Consider the following 22,819-nt stretch of genomic DNA (forward strand, 5'->3'; position numbering starts at 1 on the left):
GAAGTCTTAGAAGCTCTTTCTGTTTCAGAATTGGAAAACTGGAAACGTGGCGAACCAAGAGAATAAGAAATTAGTTGATAAAATATAAAATTTTTTAGAGCCTGTCATTCAACGCTAAGTTTGTAGAGTAGTGGATAACATTTTATAAGTAATATTAGAGCAAATGAAGTGAAAAATCAAATTTCAAGAATAGATGAAAAATAATAATAAATATATAAATAAAATAATAAAATGAGAGCTCTGTTATAAATTTGAAGAAAAAAGTGAAATTTGATGGTCCAAAAGAATTGGAAAAGCTTGAAACTATTTTAAAAAATTACTACAGGGGGATCGTGCAGAACATTTTGTCAATAAATGATCATTTTAAGCTTAGCTAAAATGCTAAATTATTGATATAGTTTCAAAACTCATATTTTGCAATTTTTAGACTTAGCAACAGGACAGTAGTAAAAAACAATTTTTTGGAATACAATTTTCTGGACAGTGGAAAAAAAAGCTTCTGCTAAAGGCTAATGTTCCAAAAAATGGAACATAGTTAGAAACGCGCATAAAAAATATTTTAACTCAATTTTTTAAATTTATTGTCATTAGATATTCTTTAGTAGTGAAATTATTAGATTTCAAGTTATTTGGATAATTAATTGGGAAGTAAAATGGTTAATTTAAAATATAACTAAACATTTAAAAAAAAATCAATTTCAGAACCACCCCTCAATTTACAATTTAAAACTTTGGTGATTGTTAAATTTCTAATTTGCTCAAAATCATTTTAAGTAAACAGTAACAAGAGATCAATTCAAATTTTTATGCAACTAATTTTTATCACATAAGATTTGTATCAAGTAAGATTGGTCTATCCTATAAGATTATATTCAAAAAATAGTAAATAAGTATGTGACCCTCAATTCACCCTTATAAATTTCTTAGTATAGAAAAATTTAATTATTAAATTTTTTTCTTTATAACATGTTTGAATAAAGTTCTCAAAATTAAAAAAAAAATCTAGTAAAATATACTTTAATCACTTTTGTATACTTTGTGGAGGCTACCCCATTTTGCAATTTCAGAATTTTTAATTTAATCTTTTGATGGAAAAAAGAAAGAAGAAAAAATACAGAATTTTAGAAAAGTGGCATGTTTGATCTTATCTATATTAAATCAAATATATGAAAGGAACATAAAAATTTTGAAGTGATTGCACTATATCATAGTCAACTTTTCTGAATTTAAGTGGAAAAACTTAATTAGTAAACAATCCCTAGGTTCAGGAATTATAGTGATGATCCATAGTAGAACTAACGTGGCTTTCAAAAAATGTGAACATTGTGGAAAGAGACTGACATGCACAATTAGCAATGATTGCAATCTTAACATAATAAATACATTTAAAATCATTCAAAAGAGGACTTTGGAGGTAAAAAACGGATCATTCAGGAGCTCTGCCCTAGTAGTCTTTTTATCATCTTGCATTTGAATTACAAAGATTTTTGCTCACAGTATTTTAGATTGGATCTTGATAAAGAAAACACAAATTACTAATAAATCGGGATAGTTGGCACCTTTAGTCTTCCTAAAGTTCCTTCCCTTGGTCAAATAAAATGTTTTAAAATACAAAGACTTTTATTTTATATTCAATAAATCTTATGCAAAAAGCACAATTTATGATTAAAGAGGCACACTCTTCTGAAAAATTTGGAAATTCTTAAATTTGAAAATCAGATTTTTTTGTTGATTTCTTAAAAAAACTGATTTTATTAAATTTCTCTGATTTTTGGTGACATTTATTTAATTAATAATTTTTCAGTAATAACTGTACGTAAAATATATTTCAAAGCATTTATATTTTCCATCAGAGTTACAAATAAGCAATTTTTTTTCTTTTAAAAAAAGAGAAAAAAATTCTTACAATATCAATTTTTTGGTAAAAAAACATTGCACTTCTAGATTTCTGACACTTTGTGCATTTTAATTAAATTACTAAACATTTTACGATTTGTTTTCCTTTTTTTTCTTTCTTAATTGATAAAATGTCTAGATTTGTTCTCCTCATGACTTCTAGACCAAAAAGTTTAGAAAATATTATTTTTTAAGAAAAAAAGAAAATTTAAGGGAAAGAAAGATAACAAGGAGTAAAAAAAGCTTTTTTTTTCCTTTTGTGATTAAGTACTTGACATGATGGAAAACAGTTGAGAAACTTACTTTCAAATCCCTGTAGATGATTCCTTCTGTATGAAGATAGTCTAAGGCTAAAAGAATTTCAGCACCATAGAATCGAGTTCTCTCTTCACTGAATATCCTTTCACGAGAGAGATGGAAAAACAGTTCACCACCATTCACATATTCCATCACAAAACACAAGCGATCAGATGTTTGAAAGGAGTATTTCAAAGACTGTAAAACAAACACATTACTTCTACAGGGTGCGTAGTCAAATATTTCAACAAAAAATAAGCACCTTTCAAGTACTTTTTAAGCACTATATACATTGATAAAATGCAAAATAATTTTCTAAGACTTTACATGTTCATGATAAAATAACTAGTTTCTGACAGAACTCTTTTTTTTTTTTATTTATTATATTAGCTATTATAAAATGATCAAGAGATGTTTCAGTTCGATATCAGAGGGTGGAAAATGAAGTCTGAAATTGAGAATATCGTGCAAAATGCAGCTAAGTTGCACACGAGAGAGAAAGAATCTCGCCGAACTCAGCTCAGTAGACGCACACACAGACTCGTATTTCATCAAATTATGTAAACGATTGGCTCTTTCATATGCTACCGACCGACGATACGCCGAAATGGTTTGTAAAATTTTTTAATAGAACAATGTAAAAAGCATGCTTTTGCATAAATATGTGGCAAAAATCGACATGGTAAAAAAATTTTATTTTCGAGAAGGGAAAATTAAGCACTTTTTAAAAACACCCAATGAAAAAAGCACCTTAAAGAGCTTTTGAAAAACAAAAATCAAAAATAAGCACCTTTAAGTACTTTTTAAAAATGCTATGCAGCATGTTCTACATAAAATACAAGTTGGCTTTCCTATGTAACAAGGAAATCTAAAACTTTTTAAATAGGCATGTTCATTTATAAATTATAAAAAAAAAAAACTTTAAAAAAAAAAACTTTAAAAAAAACATAAGAATGTACCAATTAACAGCCAGTCCAAAAAAAATAAAATAAAATAATAACATTATATTGAAATAACTCTTTTAAGAAGAAATTAGTATCGAGTATTGGTAACAAAGAAGAGTAAATATTAAGCTTAAATAAGTATTAAAAAAGCGTTAAATAAAACAGAGCATTACTAGCAACAAAGAAATATCAAGTGATATGGGCAAGTGTATGACCTTCAACATACAAAACATTAAATAGAATCACTCTCCTATTTTCCACCTTCTTTGGTATAATTTAATTGCAATCCTGGCATGTCAGGTAATAAAATTTTCAAATTCTGTTGCGGACAAAACAGGTTCTCGATAATTTAAGCTTTTTTATTGAATAGGCTCATCGATTTATACTTTCACTTTCTACAATAAACTCTAAAATTTTTTATAACTACATATACAATGCAATATGCTTTAGCAAAAATGGAAGGAATAATGGTAAAACTAAACGAAACTATCATAAATATTTAAGTTTTCCATAGCTTCAGCTTCTACAGTAATTTAGAACATAAATCAAATAAATAACTTTAACTCTCTATTAATTCTTGATTGTTGTTTTCATAATAATTTGTTAATAAATTAAAACATCATAAAGTTGTAGCAAGGTAAGAGATTTTATCAGTATTTTTTTTTATCACTTTATTTATAAGATTAAGAGTAGAAAACTCAGCTCAGATTAAATTATAATTGCAAAATAATTTTTACCTCGATAGATTTTAATTATTTTCCCTTTAATTTGCCAAAAAACGCACGCAAATTTGTACTAACATTTTAAACAAATTTGTGTAAATAGATGTAAATGAATAATAGATTCCAATGAACAACTGAAAAAAAATTGTTATTAAAAAAGAAAAAAGCAACCACGTTTTATCCTGAATTCAATTCTTGGGAAAGTAAGGGTTAAACAAAATAATTTAAAATGGCATTTGTAAGCAACTTACTATCAAAAATGGGTGATCAGTATTTCTAAGAACTCTATTTTCTGTCAGTGTATGAGCCACTTCATCCTTTAAAAAAATATTCACATACATTGTTTCAATAGACTTGGCAATTATAGGCATTTATTACACAGAAAAACTAAATATTAAACCAAACCAGATTCATTTTTAGTGAAATAGGACAATTTAAAACAGATTTTAAAAACTCAATTTCTTATTTATTTGCAGACATTGATCAATTTGTATTGATTTGATTTAGAATAATGCATTTGTTTTTAGGATTTATTACAGGTTTTTGGAATGAGGTAATTGATACTTTCAAAACATATTCTTTTATATCAACATATCACTTTTAGTTGATTCATGCTAATTAATATTCTCACATTTACCATTTTATATATGGAAATAAATATATGCTACGAAGAATACTAAATTTCATCCTAACATATTTTGTTAAAAATCGACCACTTTTTTTACTCCTGAGAAAAATAGTAAGGAATAAGACTTGCTTGTCTTAGAATAACAATCGCAGAACATTTTGCAATTAGTAACTCCTTTTGAGGAGCCATACCAGAATGAGAAAAAACTTTTTTTTCCAAATAGTGAAGTAATCCCTACCTAGAAAATTCTTTTATACAGTAAATATTCACATAACAGCCTGCCAAATAGTTAATGTCACTCATACATTTGCCACATACGTCATTCATGCATATTTTGCTTAATATGACGCACTGATCAATCACTTTGCACTTATATGCTCGTTTTTGAACAATTAGCTGAAAAATTTTCATTTTTTCAAATTAATACAAAAAATCTTAAAATAATACAAAAATTAATGGAAGCATTTGTACAAATAACAGCTACTCCATTTAAGTGTCATATTTTATAGATGCAAAATTTAAGAATATTGGAGGTATTGAAATGAATGAGTGGAAGTGTTTATATAATAGAAGATCTATATAATACAATTCTATAAACCACAATTCCTCATAAACCACACTAGTTTTGTGAGTGCAAACATTGACATTTGCAGTTAAAAAATCTCTAAGGATATATATAACTAAGCAAGAACTATAAACTTTTCACATTATTTTTTAAATTTTTTGCTAAGAGGTTAAAATTTTAAAAGCTAATTTATTAATTTGCTTGTCGCTAGTCCTAATGCTGCCAAAAATTAAAATTTTTTTTCTGCAAATAATAAATAATGACGTGCATATTTATTATTTTTTAAATATTTGTACCTAAAAATTGTTTTAAAGCATTTAAAGATTAATCTGTTCCAAACAAATATCACCCTACTGAGTAGAGAAAATGAGTGAAATGATGCAAAATTTCATAAACATAAAACCTCAAGCTTTTATGGATTACAAGATTGCAATATAAAGAGATTTTCTACTGCATATGTGTATATGTATAGATATATATATATTGTGGAGAGAGAGAGGGAGAGAGAATTATAAAATAAACATACTTTTGCTATAATTACTTCCTTTTTTAAAACTTTTATAGCATATAGTGAGCCAGAAGATTTTTCTCGGCATAAAATAACTTTGCCAAAAGTTCCTTTCCCAAGGACTTTTAAAAATTCAAAGTTGTCTAAAGTCTGAAATATAAATGTTAATTGAAAAAAAAAATTCATAATTGTAGTATTTGTGAATTGTAAATTATTACATAAATAAACACAAATGAAATAGAATAGTATTCATACCATATAATAATAATAATTCTAAAAAGAGAAAATAAATGTAATATATTAAAAAAAAAAATTTATTTCAAAAGATGAAGAAAGTCTAGTTTGTAAAATTTAGAGACTCAGTTTATGCATATATTTTTTAACAAAACAAGAGCAGTCTCAGTAAATAATTAAATAAAAATAGAAGAATTTAAATCTTTACAAACATAACATTCTAACTTAATCACTACCATAAATATCATTCTTTCTAAAAAAAATAACACACACATGCACTAAAAGTTTAAAAAAATCACTATAATATATTTGTTATATTACTTGTCTTAATTTATCTATTGACAGAATGAGAACTACTACACATCTAATTTACGCAATAATATCCACGATTTTCAATCAATTTTGCCCTTTCTGCCATTGAGTCAGTTTTATTAACCCCTTAACTGCCGAGTAAAATTAACGTGATTCACTCCCCAGTGCCACCGTTTTTCGCTCAAGTGCACTTTCTTAGCACAGCTCAAGTGCACTGGTGGGGGAAAATGATGCACTCTTTGCAATTTAAAAACAGTTTAATTTTACAAGACAAGAAAAAGGAAAGAAAGAAAATACAAAATTTAAATTAACTAATAAAATAGAATATAAAAGATGTTGTATGATAAATTCTGAAACATGGTTGGACACATAAACCAACATCTAATTCATCGCACTGATAGCGGGAATCACGCCGAATTTTTTTTCTTGAACAAACAGCACATTTTCGCGATGCATTTTTCTTTGAAGACGTTGATGGAAAGAACAAAAAGCACCAAATACATACGGAAAACAAAAGCGAAAAAAAAATAAACCCGACCTTACTCAAATAAATACACTCTTACTCAAATAATACGATATCACTTTTCCATAACATCCTTTTCCCATTCCCCCTCCTCCGAAATTAGTAATACATTCGCAAAGCAAACACTTTCAAGGCCATTTTACTGCATTCTGAAGTAGGGGGTGTAGTTCTATTTATAGCAGCGCAATGCAAAGCATCGTACTTCGGGAAAGCGTATATATACGCCTGCGGCAGTTAACGCATCGTCTGGCTGAGACGTATATATACGCCCGCGGCAGTTAAGGGGTTAAAGCATATGAATTTATGCTGGAATATGCATAAATTAAAATTCTTAAAACAATCTAATTAAAGATTTAAATACCTTTAAATATATTCAATGATTGATACTCATTCATTAATATTTTTTCAAGAGAAAAAAAACATTTTAAATTAAACTTTTTCTAGGATAAAATGTTTTCTGTATGATTTAAATTTTACAAAACAGCACTTAAATCCTATGTTGATAATTGATCCCAACTTGACTCATCTTAAAAATGACTGCATGTGAGCCTGTTGGCTCCTAAACAGGAATGTTTTAATTTTTGTTGATTTGCTTAAAGATTACAGTATTTTTTTTTATTATTATTGTGAAAGGAATTAAGGAATTTGAAATTTTAAAGATCTATCAACATGAAAACAAAGTCAAATAAGTCACTTACAATTTTTTTCCCTTTAGTGCCAAACATTCGAGTAGAAATATTTAGTCTACCCAGAAGATCATCTTGCTCCATCATTTCAACATCCTGTTCAGGTTCCTGTTCTTGTAATCTGTCAGCTACATATTGTATAGCCTGCATCCATTCTTCTCTGAAATTTTTTTTGAAAAGATAATTTGATTTCTTAAATTTATTTCATTTTTAATAATTTCAGAATGAAATTAGACAATCAATGTATTATATTAATTTTAATCATCTTATATAATTAGTTTTTACTACATGGTAAAATAATAAGATGAACTCATTTTTTTCTAAAATTTTTTTTCAAACTTAGTAAAAAAAAAATTATAAATATTTATTCCATTTTAACTAATTTGGGAATTAAAACAGATGTCTCACTTAATATTTAAAGCTTTCATTCACATTAAAAATCACATAATTTAAATGGTGGCGGACAATGATTTAAAGTTAGAAATCAACATAGAAATAATCAGCACAAATTTTATAAACCCCATTAGTTATAACATATTTATCGGAACAAAAAGGAAAGAAAAATGTATCGGAAGGCACAATCTAAAAGAAGTTATTGTAAAATAACAAGATATAATAAATATATTAAAACTTAGTTACAAATAAAAATAACAGAACTATGACTATCATTGGTAATCACCAGAATTTGGATGTAGATGAAGAACACATTTTTTGTTGTTTTATCTTTTATATATAATTTATTAAAATAATTTCTTGGTCATTTTTTAATCATTTTTGAAAAAAAAAAATTTTTAATCAGGTTTTTCTTTGTCAATTTTTATTAGTATTCTTTTATTTTAAGAGCATTTTGCTTGAGTTAAATTTTTTTTTTTTTTTATAAATTATCAGAATATTTGCATTGAATCTTGAATTATAAATATACTAAATAACAACTGCTGATATTTGAATTTTTGAAAAGGAATTCGCATCTTGTTTTGAATGTTGGGAAATTGCTTTTGAACAAAAGACATTCAATTAATTGAAATTATTTCACAATACAATTTTGATGTTCTTATACATTGTAACCGAAGATCAAAAATTTTTTATGTATCTTTTTTAGTCCATCATATACATTTTATTTTAATTAATACTAATATTTCTTTTAATAATGTTATAAATATAGGTAACGATTTATAATTAAAAAAAAATATATGAAAAGTGGTGTCAAAAATGCAAAGGGCTTTATTTTTCCTTTTAAGGCTATTTTTAATAGTTTTTAGAGGCTTTTTCGTGCGGACATTTTATAAGAAATTTTAGGTTATCAATATCCTAGCCCTGTTCATGATGTAGTGCACAAATTATGTTTAATAGTTTAATATACTGTTGTTAATAGTATATATAACTGTTAATCCATATATATATTTCTCTTACAAGGCACCAAAAAAAAAGCCTCATTACAACTCCCCGAATGGCAACGTTAGAAAATCGACCAATGATTGCTGCTAAAAATGTCACATGCCAAATCTAGTTTAGGGGGCTCAACATATAGCGCTTTTAAAAACGGAAACAATAACCAGAGTGAGCATTATCAGGTTGTTCAATTCAGATTCATGCCCTAAAAACATGATAATATTTAATTTAAACTCAATTAGGAATCAATTAATTAATTGAAGTGAGAATGCTTTAAAAGGCCGCTGTTGAAGTGATATTTTTCTACTGGGAGCTACCTAAACGTCTAAAAAACGTTTAAGTGTTTGTATTGAATGCATTGAATTTTTTTATATTTCGCATTTATTTATGCATTGAATTTTCACGCTTTAAAATGCAGAATATTAATGAAACTGCTAGGGCTTTTAAACGTAATGAAAGAAAACATGCTCGAAGAGCCCAAGAAAGTGTTGAGGAATGTTATGGAAGACGTAGATTGCAGAGATCAAGTGCAATAATAACTGTTCAAGATGCAACAGTAGATGTCAAAGAGTATAATATTGGCTCAATGACGGAACAATGTAGTTATTGTAATGTTTACTTCTGGGCTAAAGAAAGAAATTCTCCTGGCAAATATACGAAATGCCCGCTCGATGGAAAAATTAATTTGCCTACACTAATGGACATTCCCGAGTAGCTGCAAAAATTATTAAGTGATAATTCGATTGAGGCACGAAATTATCGAAATCATATGCGGGAATATAATTCTGCTCTTGCATCATTTGGAGCACACATAAAGCCACCTCCTGGAAATGGACCATATTGTTTTCGGATTCATGGTCAAATTATATTGTATGTAAAACATCCATATTTTGTTCTAAAATGTTATGTACTTTATCACAAATGATAATTAATATAGAAATTGATTTCAATAATGCTGATCACCAAAAAATATTTCATTAGGCGAAAAAACAAATTTTTGTGTTCTTGAAAATGAAAGACTTTTTGAGGGTTATTATCTCACAAGGAAAATTTAGGGTTTAAAGTTTATATTTTTAAACAATAAAATTTTTTTCCAAAACTTTCAGAATTTCTAGCATTAACTAATTTATTATACACATTTAGTTGAATTTAGGTGAGTAACTGCGATATTTAATAATTTATTTTGCTAATATGTTTCTCATTTAGCTAATGTTTTGATTTTTTCACCATGTACAATCTAAATAGCTAATATACTTTTTTAAAAACAAATAAGAACATTGATAGAATTCTTCTACATAAGTACAATACTATGTCTTTGATGATAAAATACTATGTCTTTGATGATAATATACTATGTCTTTGTGCTAGAACATTGTGTTCATTGGCGAGCGAGCGCAGCGAGCCATGGTTCACGGCGTGAACATAGGATTGCGTAGCAATTCTGGGGGGGGGGGGGAGCATTAGCGAGCAGGGGGCGGAGTCTCCTAGTAGTATATATAACTGTTAATAGTTACATATACCTCCATTGATACCACAGAAAACAAGGAACTATTTTTCAGGACTCTAAAGCAATGATTGACTTTTAAATCTTAATGTATTCATAGAAAATCCTGATTTTAATACTTTTCTTTTAGGGAAATAAAGCCTCTTTTTCTAGAACCATATTTTACTTCTTGTTAAATTATTTGGGGACACAAATAAATTAAAATGTCCATAATTCAAATCTGTCAATAACAAAAAAAGTATGTTTAAACCAGAGAAGTAAATAAAAAATATTCTCAGGGGTGAAAATTTCAATATAAAAAGAAGTATTTGCTAAGGTTTTAAAGTAAATGAATATGTTAAATATAGATCTTTATACTGAACAAATTAATCAAAGATATGCGGTCAAAAATCGGAACTATAAATTTAAATACTTAAGTCTCATGATTGTGTATGCAATAAAATGAAAACAATTTCAATACCTAGAATCCATTAAGCCTTAATGAAGACTGCTTCTTTTCAATACAGTAACAACCATTCATGAAATCCACCCTTTTTTAATATCAAATTTGCAAGAGCAGAACCATGTTAATGCATGTTAAAATCAATGAAATCATCATTTTGTATGATTGTGCTTCTGGAGAGCATGCTTCAGTAATGAAAAACATATTTCCCTTCAGGGATTAATTTGAATTTTCCTTCAAATTTTGAAAGATATGTAGCTTATAGACAACAAATTTCCTGCACGAACAAATCTACCTGAGTGAAGCACAGTTAAAAATAATGAAGCAAAGAGAGTTCAGACGGTTTCTGAGAGAAAAGCCTCAAGAAAAATGTTTGGTGCTACAAATGTGGATGGCTTATGGTAGAGGTGCACAACCTTTTTGAATGAAGGACCACTTGCGCAGCAGGTAGATTAACGAAGGGCCAAAAGTATATTTAGTCATGTTAGCGGCAAATATGATAATTTTTATATAAGCATTAGTATTCTAAGCACTAAATAATATATATATATATATATAATAATAATAATAATAATAATATATATATATATATATATATATATATATATATATATACAGACACACACACACATATATATATACATACATACATAAAACAAATTTTTTTCAAACAAATATTTAATTTCTTAAGTTGCACTCAATAGTAAAAGAAACAATAACATGCAAATCCCTTATTCTTGTTGTTGGCTTAGAAACATGACACAGAAACGTACATCACAAAAAATGATGGAAATCCACCAAAAGACTAAACAGAGGGAAAGAATACACTTTGTCAGATTTTGTACATTAAATTATTCACTCACTAATTAACCAGCATATTTTAGATGGAACCCTCAAAGTAGGTGAAAGAAAAAACAGATCTTAAAGTGAAAAGCTGTAAAGTTTTTTATTTTATATATGGTACCTTTCTTTTTCCGATTCTACGTGGAAAGTGCGTTCGATTACAGTCGTCCACTGAAGGCCACGAATCATAAATGTAAAAGGTTTAGGCCTATCTGCTTTCATTAATTGGCATCCTGCAAAAAATGTTAAGAGATTATAAAGATTGTAGAAATGCAATATTTTTGTTTGTTTGATTAGATCATTTCAGATAGTAGGCCAAAGCAACAGAAAGCCACATTATCAGGGATGTCATCCACTTGTGGCAAAAGATTTTATAAAGTAGTAGATAATTAAAAACTAATACTTACTTGTGTTTAATTCCATTAATCAGGGTTCCCACTCAATTTCAGAAAAAAGAATTCAATGACCTTTTCAGGTATATCAAGTAAATTTTAATGAAAATCCATGTTGTATTTTATCTATACCATGTTATTTTTCATCAGTAAACTTTGATATTCTATTTGTTATATCAAATATTAGATTTTGAGAGCAAAAATTAATAGAATGGAAACATGGAAAAGCTTCATTAAAAGGTAGAATTTTTAAAAATAAGTATTTAAATCGAATCCCGATAACTGTTATTGACATTCTAAGATTGGTTACTTTCCAGGTAGGATATAGGAATTTTCCGGGTGTTTTGTAAAAAATGACAACTTTCCCTGATTTTTAGAGTTAAAATAAAACTCCCAGAAAATCCAGGTTTTCTCAGACCTGTGAGAGGACTGTCAATATTTTAAGAGGCTCACTAAGAAATAATTTAAACAAATATTCATATGTTATATGAATATTTGAATTACTTAAATGTACTGGTTGGGAAAAAAACTTTTGAATGAAATTTACTAACCTAAGAATCAACATGAATTTTTCCACAGCAAGTTGGAGCAAAATTCTGTGGAGTAAGTTGGCATCAATGCATTATTGATGTTCCTTATCACCAATAACCTTTTGCGGGCCTTGAGCTAAGCATTCTATCTCAACAGTTTACTTTCACATTCTTTTCTTATTTAAAGTTTTTTTCCCAGTCTTTAAATTAGTAACTTTGTTTTGAAATCCCTCTGACTTTATAAAGATCTTAACCTGGAAGTGCCTATCAACATGTTAGCAGGCACATTAGATTATCACAACATCTGCAGATAATTATTCATCTCAGATATTTGAAAGGGGGGGAAACATATAGTAAGGCTAGACAGAATAATAGTCAAATGAAGAAAATATTTTTCTTTTCTTATTTTCCCCTTCTGAAATAAAAAAAAAGGAAAACACCCACATTCGTCCTACTGATGTTATATCCGTGTAGGGAAGGATTATTCCTTTAGAATAGGACTAGATTTTCCGAATAGTCCAAACATTTTAAGAATTTGAAACTAAAAAATAATTTTCAGACATATCAGGTAAAGAAAATTGATGGCTTTCAAAACTTATTAATTTTTTTTAAATTAACTGGACTTAAATTTTTGAAAATAAAAGCGACAAATGAATGAGTGACATGAAAGAGACAAATGAATGAATGATATGAAAGAGATGAATAAATGAGTGATATGAACGAGACAAATGAATGGATATAAAAGACACTAATAAATGAATGAGTGATATAAAAGAGACAAATGAATGATTGTGTAACTACAAAAGTCCATCATACAGGATTTGTTACTGCATTTGCTGAAAATAATCAACGTATGACCTTTGAATTCATCACAATAAAAATTTTATATAAAATTTTAAACGAGTTTCATTTTCATGGAATGACTAAATTTTTAAAAAGAATTAATTAACGATTCCTGTGGATAAGGCGATCTGCCTGAACCTTGTATATAATTAGTAGATGGCCCCTCAGTTGAAACGGTGGAATTTAGATTTCCACTAATACTATTAATTAAAATTAAAAAGATGTTGGTAAATCTTTCGATTCTTCAAAAATTTTCACTCGTTTTTTTAGAAAATGTGATGTTCTAAACATGTGCTAAAATCAAGAATATCAAGACAAAAAGGTAAGAATCAGGACAAAAAATTTTTGTTAAGGAAAGACAGGATTATCAGGCCGTGCAGGATACAAATTAGAGAATTTTCTAATGAAAGGTGATATCATTGAGATTAAATAATTCTAGCAAAAGGTTATAATATATACATAAAGAGTGTAATTTGTTCTTTTTCTAAAACGTGAAAGTATTTTTTATTCGTTAAAATTTAATACATTTCTATATATTGAAAATTTCAAAAATATAAAAATTTTTTTGCTCAATTTTTGGCTTTAGAAAGTAATTAAGACTCTCAGGATAATGGGAGAACAATTCAAAAAAAATATTTAAAAATGTGTGGATTTATAATAATAGCTGTAGTAATAAAAGCTTTTTTTATCATTTCGAAAAAAAATTAAAAATTAACTTACTTAAATATGCTTTTTATCAGGTTTTTTTGATAATTTTTTGTTGAAAAAAAATACACTCGAGTTTTTTGTGCAGATGTGTTAGTAGACTGCTCTGAAAAAATTTCATCTTTATTAAGAGAAAGTAAGTTTTTGTGAACAAATTCTTACTTAAAATAGTATTTGCACTAACTTATTAGCACAATTAAATTGACTCATTTGAACCATTGAATTCCCCTTAGTACTTACTATTTTAATCTATCAGTAATATGCCTATACATTTAATTTAAATAAGACCTTGCCTATTTCCTTTAACATTCCATTTTTAAATTATTTAAATGAGTACTTCTAACGATCATTCTCAGTCATTATTTTTTTAAGCTTTTCATTTTTGTTCAAGAATTCTGTTTTTAATTCAAAATTAATTGCCAACCCAAACTAGAGATAGTTAAAGCATCGCCATTTGACAGCACCAGAACATGTCAATTTTCAAAGCTTATTTCCAAGTTCAATTGTCGCACAATCATAGTATCTTTACTACAGTACAGTACCATATCTACAGTACAGTATGAGACCCCTAATCCGGCATCCCGAAATCCAGCAAGACCCGAAATTCGGCACTTAATCCGACCTAAATTTTTATTTATTGATAAGAGAAAAAAAAAAAAGTCATATTTTCCTTCTATTTGGAATTTTTTTTTCTTGAAGTAAGTAACTATATTTTATCTTTTAAAAATAAAAACATGAAGAGAAAAAATAATAAATCTGAGTCAAACAAAACATCTATTCCTAATGCAGTTGAAATTGAAAAGTAAAAACATCTGCATTTCCAATGAACAAAATAAAGAAATGCAAGTTGGGAGAAACTGATCAATCAATCTTGACAGCTGTGCAAGTGCTTTACTGGTTTGTCCCTACATTTCCCTCTCCTGTTTGACCATAAATTAGCCACACCCTTTTGACTTTGAAACTTCTTTCTCACTTGGTGTATAAAATGAATTCTATCCCTTTTGCTGCTTTTTTTAAAATTCATTTATCTTTTAATTAGTTATTAACTGTTACTTTTTCTTGTTACTTGTTTTTTTTTATCGTTATTAGTTGTTTGCTTCTTTTTTGTAGTTATTCATTGTTAGTTTCTTAGCATTAATTGTAACTTTTTTTGTAGTTCCTTGTTAGCTTTTTTATTTCTTTTTATTTTTAGCGAGGTGAGAGCCTTTTGTTAAAACAAAATGCTATATAAAAGAAAAAACGAGAACAATGATCTTGCGAAGAAGAAACGATTATTTCTTTTTGGAGGATTCCGATTATTTCTTCTCGATTATATCATATAGATTATTATTTTAATTAATGAAATTTCTAAAGATGGGACAGTTTTAAATTCACCCCATCATTATCTACAATCGAAACTTAGCTAAATGTATGGATTTTTCTGAAATTAACAGCGTAATTTAATTATCGTAATATATTGGAGCCATATTGGAATTTTCGGAAGAGATCCGAAATTCGGCAAATTCCGAAATACGGAATTTCGCTGGTCCCGTGAATGCCGGATTTTGGGTCCTATACTGTATATGATAAAAAGCATGAACGATTTCAAATACGACAATTATGTCAAATGCTTGCTTAAAGTATGTAACAAATCTTCTTATAATTGTCATTTGATTTAATTAAAAACTTAATCTTATGTTTATTAATGGCACCGTTTAAAATGTGGGCAAAATTATATCAGTTATACATCTTCATACTCAAAATAGTAATGAACTTAAGAGTTCTTTACTTTATTAAATACACATTAATATTTCTACATAAAATCAATAATAAAGCAAACCTTTGACTGTAAAATTATTCAATGGATCATCAAATCCATGCTCTGGCTTGCTTTTAAATCCAATGAGTGCACCATTATCAAGCAGGAGAAAGTAGCGAGGACGCCAATTTTTAATATGTTCACCTAAAAAAAATAAAATAATAAATTCATATTGAATCAATTGTACATACCCAAAAAGCTATGCAACAAAGCAATCACAATTTATTACTTCCAAATCAACATTTTATTTTTCCTACTGTAGTAAATTTTTGAAGAAAAAAAACTTCTTATGCAAAAGAATACAACTGCTTAGACCAGTGTTAGCAAAATATAGTAGTATTATACTTTGAAAAATATGGATAATTTTTAAAGAAAGATGGCATTTTTATATATATATATAAAAAAAAAATTCCTAACACAAAAAACTTATGATTAAATTGTTCATGATGTTGGACAACAGCCACCACTATCACTTGTAAAATCAATCAATTAAGTAAGGTCAATTATGCAAGCACAATTTAGTGATCATCTATTAATCTATTAATTAATTACAATACTTAAAAGACCATAAAAAATAAAATTTTTAAGAAGAGAGTTAATAATCAAAAAATAAATGCTTCCATTTAAAAAAGGCCACATTTTAAATGTGTTCAATTTCAGGTAAAGTTCGAATAAAATACATTATTCAGATTATTCTTACACAACATACTAGTCCTTACACATTTTTACTTGTCCATCTGCATGTTTCTATTAGATTATTTTTAAAATTAATTAAGTGAATTTAAATAAAACAAATTTACAATATAAACATTTGTAAGGCCACAATTATGATGAAATATGGTATTTTGAGACAAAACGCAGACCAAAATATAACCCCCCCTCTCAAAAAAAAAACTGCATACTGTCTTTTTAAATTGATTGTGGATCTGGAGAACCACTAGATATTATTTTATGTTAGACTGAATTAAATTTTAGTGGTTTGGAATTAATGGAATACCATTAAATCCTGAATATTACAACATTAGAAATTGGCATGATCTTGTTTCCATAACAGACAAACTAAGACTTTTTGTCTAGGGGAGTTTCAGTTTTAGCACATTCTATCAATCAAAACATTTGAGAATTGCAGGGACCCAGAGACAAAAAGATTTTGATTCAACTCCCAGATAGTAATTGGCAATTTTACTCTATATTTATGCATACTTTTGAGTTTCAGATTTTAATTTGAAATTTTTTATTATAAATAAGAACATTAAAAAATAACATTATCATTAGCCAATACGGAAAATACAAATTTAATTCAAGTTAAATTATTGGTTCATTGTAAAGAAAAGAAGAATTGAATCTAACACATCCTTCATATTTGATTTTAAATCATTATGAATGTATTTTAATGCTATGAATAGTCATCAACTTGGCTAAACAGCAACGTCATTACAATGTTTTGAATGTTCAGCTACAAGAAAAATATAGCTTCCGGGAGAATTGTTGATCCCCTACATTTCATTCAGATAGATTTTTTAAGACTCAAAATTGACAGTGATATATGGGTCCGAAACTACTGAAATTTGACTAGGACTACCATAAATTAATTACCATTGATCCCCTACATTACATCATAACTGCGACATAACTCAGCTTCTATATAGTGATTTCAATTTTTATTCATTTTTTAAAATTTATTTTAAGAAATGTCTCCTAGCGATATGTAAATGGACAAATGAAAATTTATCGGCCTACTAATATCTTGTTACTGGTTCTTTGGGCAAGTGGCTAAATTTTTCATATTTCTATCCCGGTTGGGAGGAAGCAAGAGAACTAGCTCAAAATACAGTGTTTCACTACAGCGGGAGAATCTCGCATATTCTTTTTCTTTTCTTGCATTAAAAAATTATTACCGTGAGAAATTCACACATTCTATAAATCAATTTCAAAATTCGCAAATTTCTCGCATTTTGGAAAAAGCTTCACATTACGCCATTTAGAATAAAATCCGTTTCACTTTTCTTCCTGGATCTTTCATTACTTTCAACATCTACCCCGTTATCTAGCTTCCCTATTTACCAGTATTGTTCAGAACCTTTTCGAACAGAACACTACCCTTCCGAACCACGGAACCCCTTCCAAAACACATTTCTCTGCAACCACGTGTTTACCGTAGGTAAGGTTTCTTCGTGTAAGACGTTCAAATTTTTTATGCACTAATGTAAGATGGACAAATGCCTTGTAACGGCAAAATCTTCTATGATGATTCAGCAAATATCATATGATGATGCAGCAAAAATATTCAATGCTTTAAAAAATAGAAGACGTTAAAAATTTATTATAATTAAAGAAATGATTCTTTTTCCAAGTCTATTTGTGTTTTTCTAATTTTTAGAAATCTCACTTAACTTTTTGAAATCTCACCCTGTTTTTGAGAAAGGGTGAGAAATTCTTACCCATTTTTTTTTTTCTGTGATAAAAACACTGAAATAGGGGTGCTTGGAAAAAGAGATTTGAGGCCTAATACACGAATGGGATAGGTAGGCCTTCCAGGGGTGATTGTGAGCCCAAGTCAAAATTCCGGAAAATTTCTTCAGTTAAAAAAAAAAAAAAAAAAAACAGTTTAAATTGAAAAATTAAAAAGAAATTTAAACAAGGTTTCTTTTCCTTTTTCTCAATATTTCTCAGTTCACTTAAAATATATTTAAAATTTTACACATACCTATGATGACCTGGAGAAGTAATTAAAATTTACAAATACAAGGTCCGGCTATTAATTTCCAGGACTCATGGAATAACTCAGAAGAAAATAAAATTAAACACATAGCCATTTAATATTATTCGAAGTAACCCCCATCAGCCATAATGCACGTCTGTGCTCGGCAGTGCAAATTCCGGATCGAAGTTTTAAAGTCCTCTTTTGGAATGCTCTTTAATAGTGACGTTGCAGTCTTCTTGATGGCTTCGACATCTTGAAATCTTGTCCCCCTCAGAGAATTTTTCAGCTTAGGAAATAGTCTGCGGGTGCTAGGTCTGGAGAGTATGGTGGATACTGCATTTCAACGACACCATGCTGGGCTAAGAATCGCCTCACAGGCAACGCAATGTGTGGAAGCGAACCTTTTCAATTTCTTCCGTCGTGCGTAACGACTGCGGCCAACCTGTGTGTGGATCATCTTCCACGCTTTCGCGCTGTCTCAAAAGCGTTTAAACCATTCAAAAGTTCTGGAGCGACATAATGCTTCCTCGCCGTAAACTTCTTTAAATCATTTGTAGGTTTCTGCAGCTGTCTTGCCCAATTTGAAGCAACATTTAATGTTTATTCTTGCTCCATTTTCACTTCGACAATAGGAATTTAAGAGCTACGTTTTAATGCGCCTTTCTATGAGAACCACTTACTTCAGTATGGTGCAGATTGCACTGCACATGCGCAAGAAAACACTCTTCAATATGCAATCATTAGCGCCATCTTCCGGCTCTTCGTTCTCCTACAGTTACGTCAGTCCTGGAAATTAATAGCCGGACCTTGTATGTCTTTCTTTCTTGAGTTTATGATTATAATAACTATTTACTGATAAAAAAATTAATATTAATCATGAATATAAGCTTATAAAGTATCTGGCTCTCCCTTACAAACAAATAAAATAAACTGTGTTTTTAAGTTCCACCTTTGAAAATTTGATTTTCGGAAACTTCTGTGATTAACGATTTTTTTAAACGTCTGGACCTTCAATTTCCGGAAACTTCTGGATCACTGTCAGTGGAAAATCCGGAAATCCAGATTTTTTCTGGAGCACAATCAGCTCTTTATCTATTAACTTAGAAGATAGAACTTACCACGTTTGAGAAGCCAACCTTCTTTGACGATAGTAGCTGGAGGTTGAGGCATCATCATCTCTGATGATGAGAGACTATTCACTGGTGTCGACATGTTGATAATCAGTTATTTACTGATAACGGCATCTAAAAAGTTTTGAACAATTATTACATTGCTACTGCTACAAAATGATATTGAGTTTACTGTAAATATTATAAATTTTCATTTAATAAATTTAGCACACATTTTAAATAGATAACAACCTATTCTTACTCACTTTAATAAAAAACAGAAAACAAAGTACAGCAAAAGTGGATTTTTAGGTTTTTATGCAAAATCTCTTAATTATCTCCCTACAAAAAATAAAGTATTTCGGAATTTAAATTTTTTTTCTTTTAATTTTATATTCAAGATATTTTTAGAATCAAAGAGATAAATTATGCAATAGTTTTATTTTCCTATCAACAATATGCATAAAAATTCCTCTGAGACTTTTTGAATTAGGCAAAAAAGGAAACTTATAAGCCACAATGATGTTTTGCATAAATTAAATATTAAGAATAAATACATTGCCATTTTATTAATGTAAGGGTTACTGTAAAAGTCTGGTAAAACCTAGGACTTACTGGGAGGTATTGGTGAGACTAATGCTTTTAACACTAATGCTTTAAGAGGCAAAAACAGAATCATAAAAAAGCCTACTTTGAAATTTTGCCAAGCTTCTTTGGTAAAAGTTAGGTTTTACTCGCAAATCCTAGGATTTATCAGACTTTTTTGTTATGCACTTGCACTAGATGTTTGTTATTTTTTCACCGCTTTTTGCACATTTTTATTACTAACGCTTCCGCCACATGTTGAAAATAGAATCAAATAATGCAAAAGTATAAAATTTTTCACTTGTACGATGACAAATTTTTTTAAAACAAGCATGCATTTCATAAATAAAATAACAGATCGGTTAATTCCAATGAGGTATTTTATTATGTACCTGCAGCTGATGCTAAAATCGGAATTACAATTCAATTAAATTGAAAGTTCACTTAAATTAACATGAAATCTGCATTTGTTACATAATATAATGGCACATTTATATCAATTTGAATGGTAAAATGTATTTTAACGTATAATAAATTCGTAACAAAGGACTTTAGATATTATATTTAAATTGTGAGTTTCCCATTTAAGAATTTAAAAGTTTTGTAAAGATTGTTTTAGATCAAACAAAACATGCAATCTATTTAAGGATTATGATAGAACAAAGAAAGATTTTTTTTTCTCCAGTAGACAATGTTATTACTTGCGATTAATATATTCTCAAACATAGGTATTTAATTACTACACTTAAGTAAAATGTATTTGTACTAGTATAGTGTGAAACATTTCTTTATACTATTATAATTATTAACAGCATTAAGTTTTTATAAATACACATCAAGCAACACTAGTAATAAAATAGGAATCATTAAATGCAATTGAAAGTGTTAAAGATGGGAAGATTTTTGTATCGTGATCTGTGACTGAATAATCTCAAAGCAACTTCCTCGCAAGAAACAAGAAAAAGAATATTACAGATAGGGACCAATCCAGATGATATCACTTGTAGTCACACCCAAGCAAACCACTTTTGGTTTTTCAAAATGGCAAGTTAGTAAGAAGCTATTTGGTGAAAGGAGATAGTAGTAGGCAGGACAGATCATTATACGGAAATATATTTATAAAGATTATTCTCCTAAAGATATGGAAATATATATATAAAGATTATTCTCCTTTAAAGGTTTTTTAATTTGTGACTAAAAATATGCTTATATGTCAGTATTCAAAAACATTTTTGCAATAATAAAAGTAATGTAAATATATCTTTAGTAACAACCTTTCTTCAAAGTAATGCATATGACAAAGGTTATTTATAAGCATATCAAGCAAGACTTGCAATCTGAGTAAAATATCATAGAGCAGAGAAAGTTTTTTTCTCCTGTGAAAGTTTTATTATCTGCGATTTAAAATATTTTTAAAAATAGGTATTCAAAAACATTTATTTAGCACTAATAGCTTAGAAGATGTTAATGCCTACATAGTAACGAATCATCTACGTGTCTCGAGAGAAAAAAATAGAGCTCCATAAATGTAAAAACTGCAGTAGATTATTGTTTAGATATGAAGAACAGCTAACACATTATAAACATGTTAATCTTATCAATATTTAGCAGTTCTTAAGAGATATATCGCCTTAAATAAATTGCAGGAGAACATAGTTAAGTTCTCTGCAATTATAAAAGTAGCTGACAAATTTTCGATCTTTAAAAATCTTAAATAAATGCACAGAAATTAGATATCTAAGCATGAATCAAACCGAGAATTTAGAGTCAAAGCAGACACAATCACAAATTCACAAAAAGTTTAGTTGTACAGTAGCTAGAGCTGTCAAATAATAACAATTGAGGCTTTGTAAATAGTTTCTGAATGATGGGTTCAGAACGGAAAAGACGATTGAAATGGGCTACAGATGGCGTACAGCAGAACTTTCTACCTATGGCAATACTTCGCATGCTTTCACCATTAGCGTGCAGATCATAGAAGAAGGAAGTACGTTAGTTTCTGACTTGAGTTTCAAATAGATTAAAAACCTTTATGTTAGGAAACTATATGAAACTGAAAACTACATTAAACATCATTCTAAAATGTCATGGAAATTAAAAAAAAATACTTTTCACAATTAATTGCGAAAAATATTAAGAAAAGGGAAGATATCGTAGTACATTATCATACAACTGAAAAGAGGAGGAGATAGAAAGGGAGAGGATCAAGACATGGAACCGGCCTTCTCCCCAGATGGCGCATTCGAGCGCTGCAATCGCGAATTGCTCTGTCATTGATGCACTATATTAAATTTTTTGATTTTGTTTCATTACTAACATCAAACAAAACTTCGTTAATGTTCTACAGTCATCTACTACAGATCGTCGGAGGATCAGTTATATCGAAGTGGTAAAGAAAAACAACATGCATAGCTGATATAGTAATAAAAATTTATTCCGTTAGAATATTTCGAAGAATTATGAGGACTTGATTTTCCAAATGTACTTTTCTCCTGACGGTAATAATTTTAAAGAGAGGCAACTACATTCGGTAAGAATTATCCTTTAGATAGACCAATTACAAAATATTTGATTGCTTCAGAAACACAGGCAAACTTCAATTTAATGAGAGAGAAAAAATAAATTTATATTGAATGTATATTTAAAGCATTTCAACTTTA

At 28.5% G+C, this 22,819-nt stretch overlaps 1 protein-coding gene across 4 annotated transcripts in view; it reads right to left on the reverse strand.

Annotated features, from left to right (window-relative positions):
* The window catches only part of Akt (AKT serine/threonine protein kinase), a 46,349-nt gene extending 24,000 nt beyond the window's left edge, over positions 1–22,349 (reverse strand). The window contains exons 1-8 of one of the 4 annotated variants that reach the window (XM_087152537.1): positions 21,914–22,349; positions 19,584–19,709; positions 15,783–15,905; positions 11,615–11,726; positions 7,328–7,475; positions 5,579–5,710; positions 4,111–4,176; positions 2,200–2,391 (exon numbers count right to left, since the gene is read on the reverse strand). In XM_087152537.1, coding sequence (XP_087008663.1) covers positions 2,200–2,391; positions 4,111–4,176; positions 5,579–5,710; positions 7,328–7,475; positions 11,615–11,726; positions 15,783–15,905; positions 19,584–19,677 — 867 coding nt within the window. In that variant the 5' untranslated portion in view covers positions 19,678–19,709; positions 21,914–22,349. Of the gene's footprint in view, positions 1–2,199; positions 2,392–4,110; positions 4,177–5,578; positions 5,711–7,327; positions 7,476–11,614; positions 11,727–15,782; positions 15,906–19,583; positions 19,710–21,132; positions 21,211–21,433 lie in introns of those variants that run through there. The other 3 variants (XM_087152534.1, XM_087152535.1, XM_087152536.1) reach the window with 3 other exon arrangements.
* Between the last annotated feature and the right edge of the window lie 470 nt (positions 22,350–22,819).

Source organism: Parasteatoda tepidariorum, chromosome 9 (genome assembly GCF_982258835.1).
Source record: "Parasteatoda tepidariorum strain Cologne lab strain chromosome 9, Ptep-v5.0, whole genome shotgun sequence".
Lineage (NCBI taxonomy): Eukaryota > Metazoa > Arthropoda > Arachnida > Araneae > Theridiidae > Parasteatoda > Parasteatoda tepidariorum.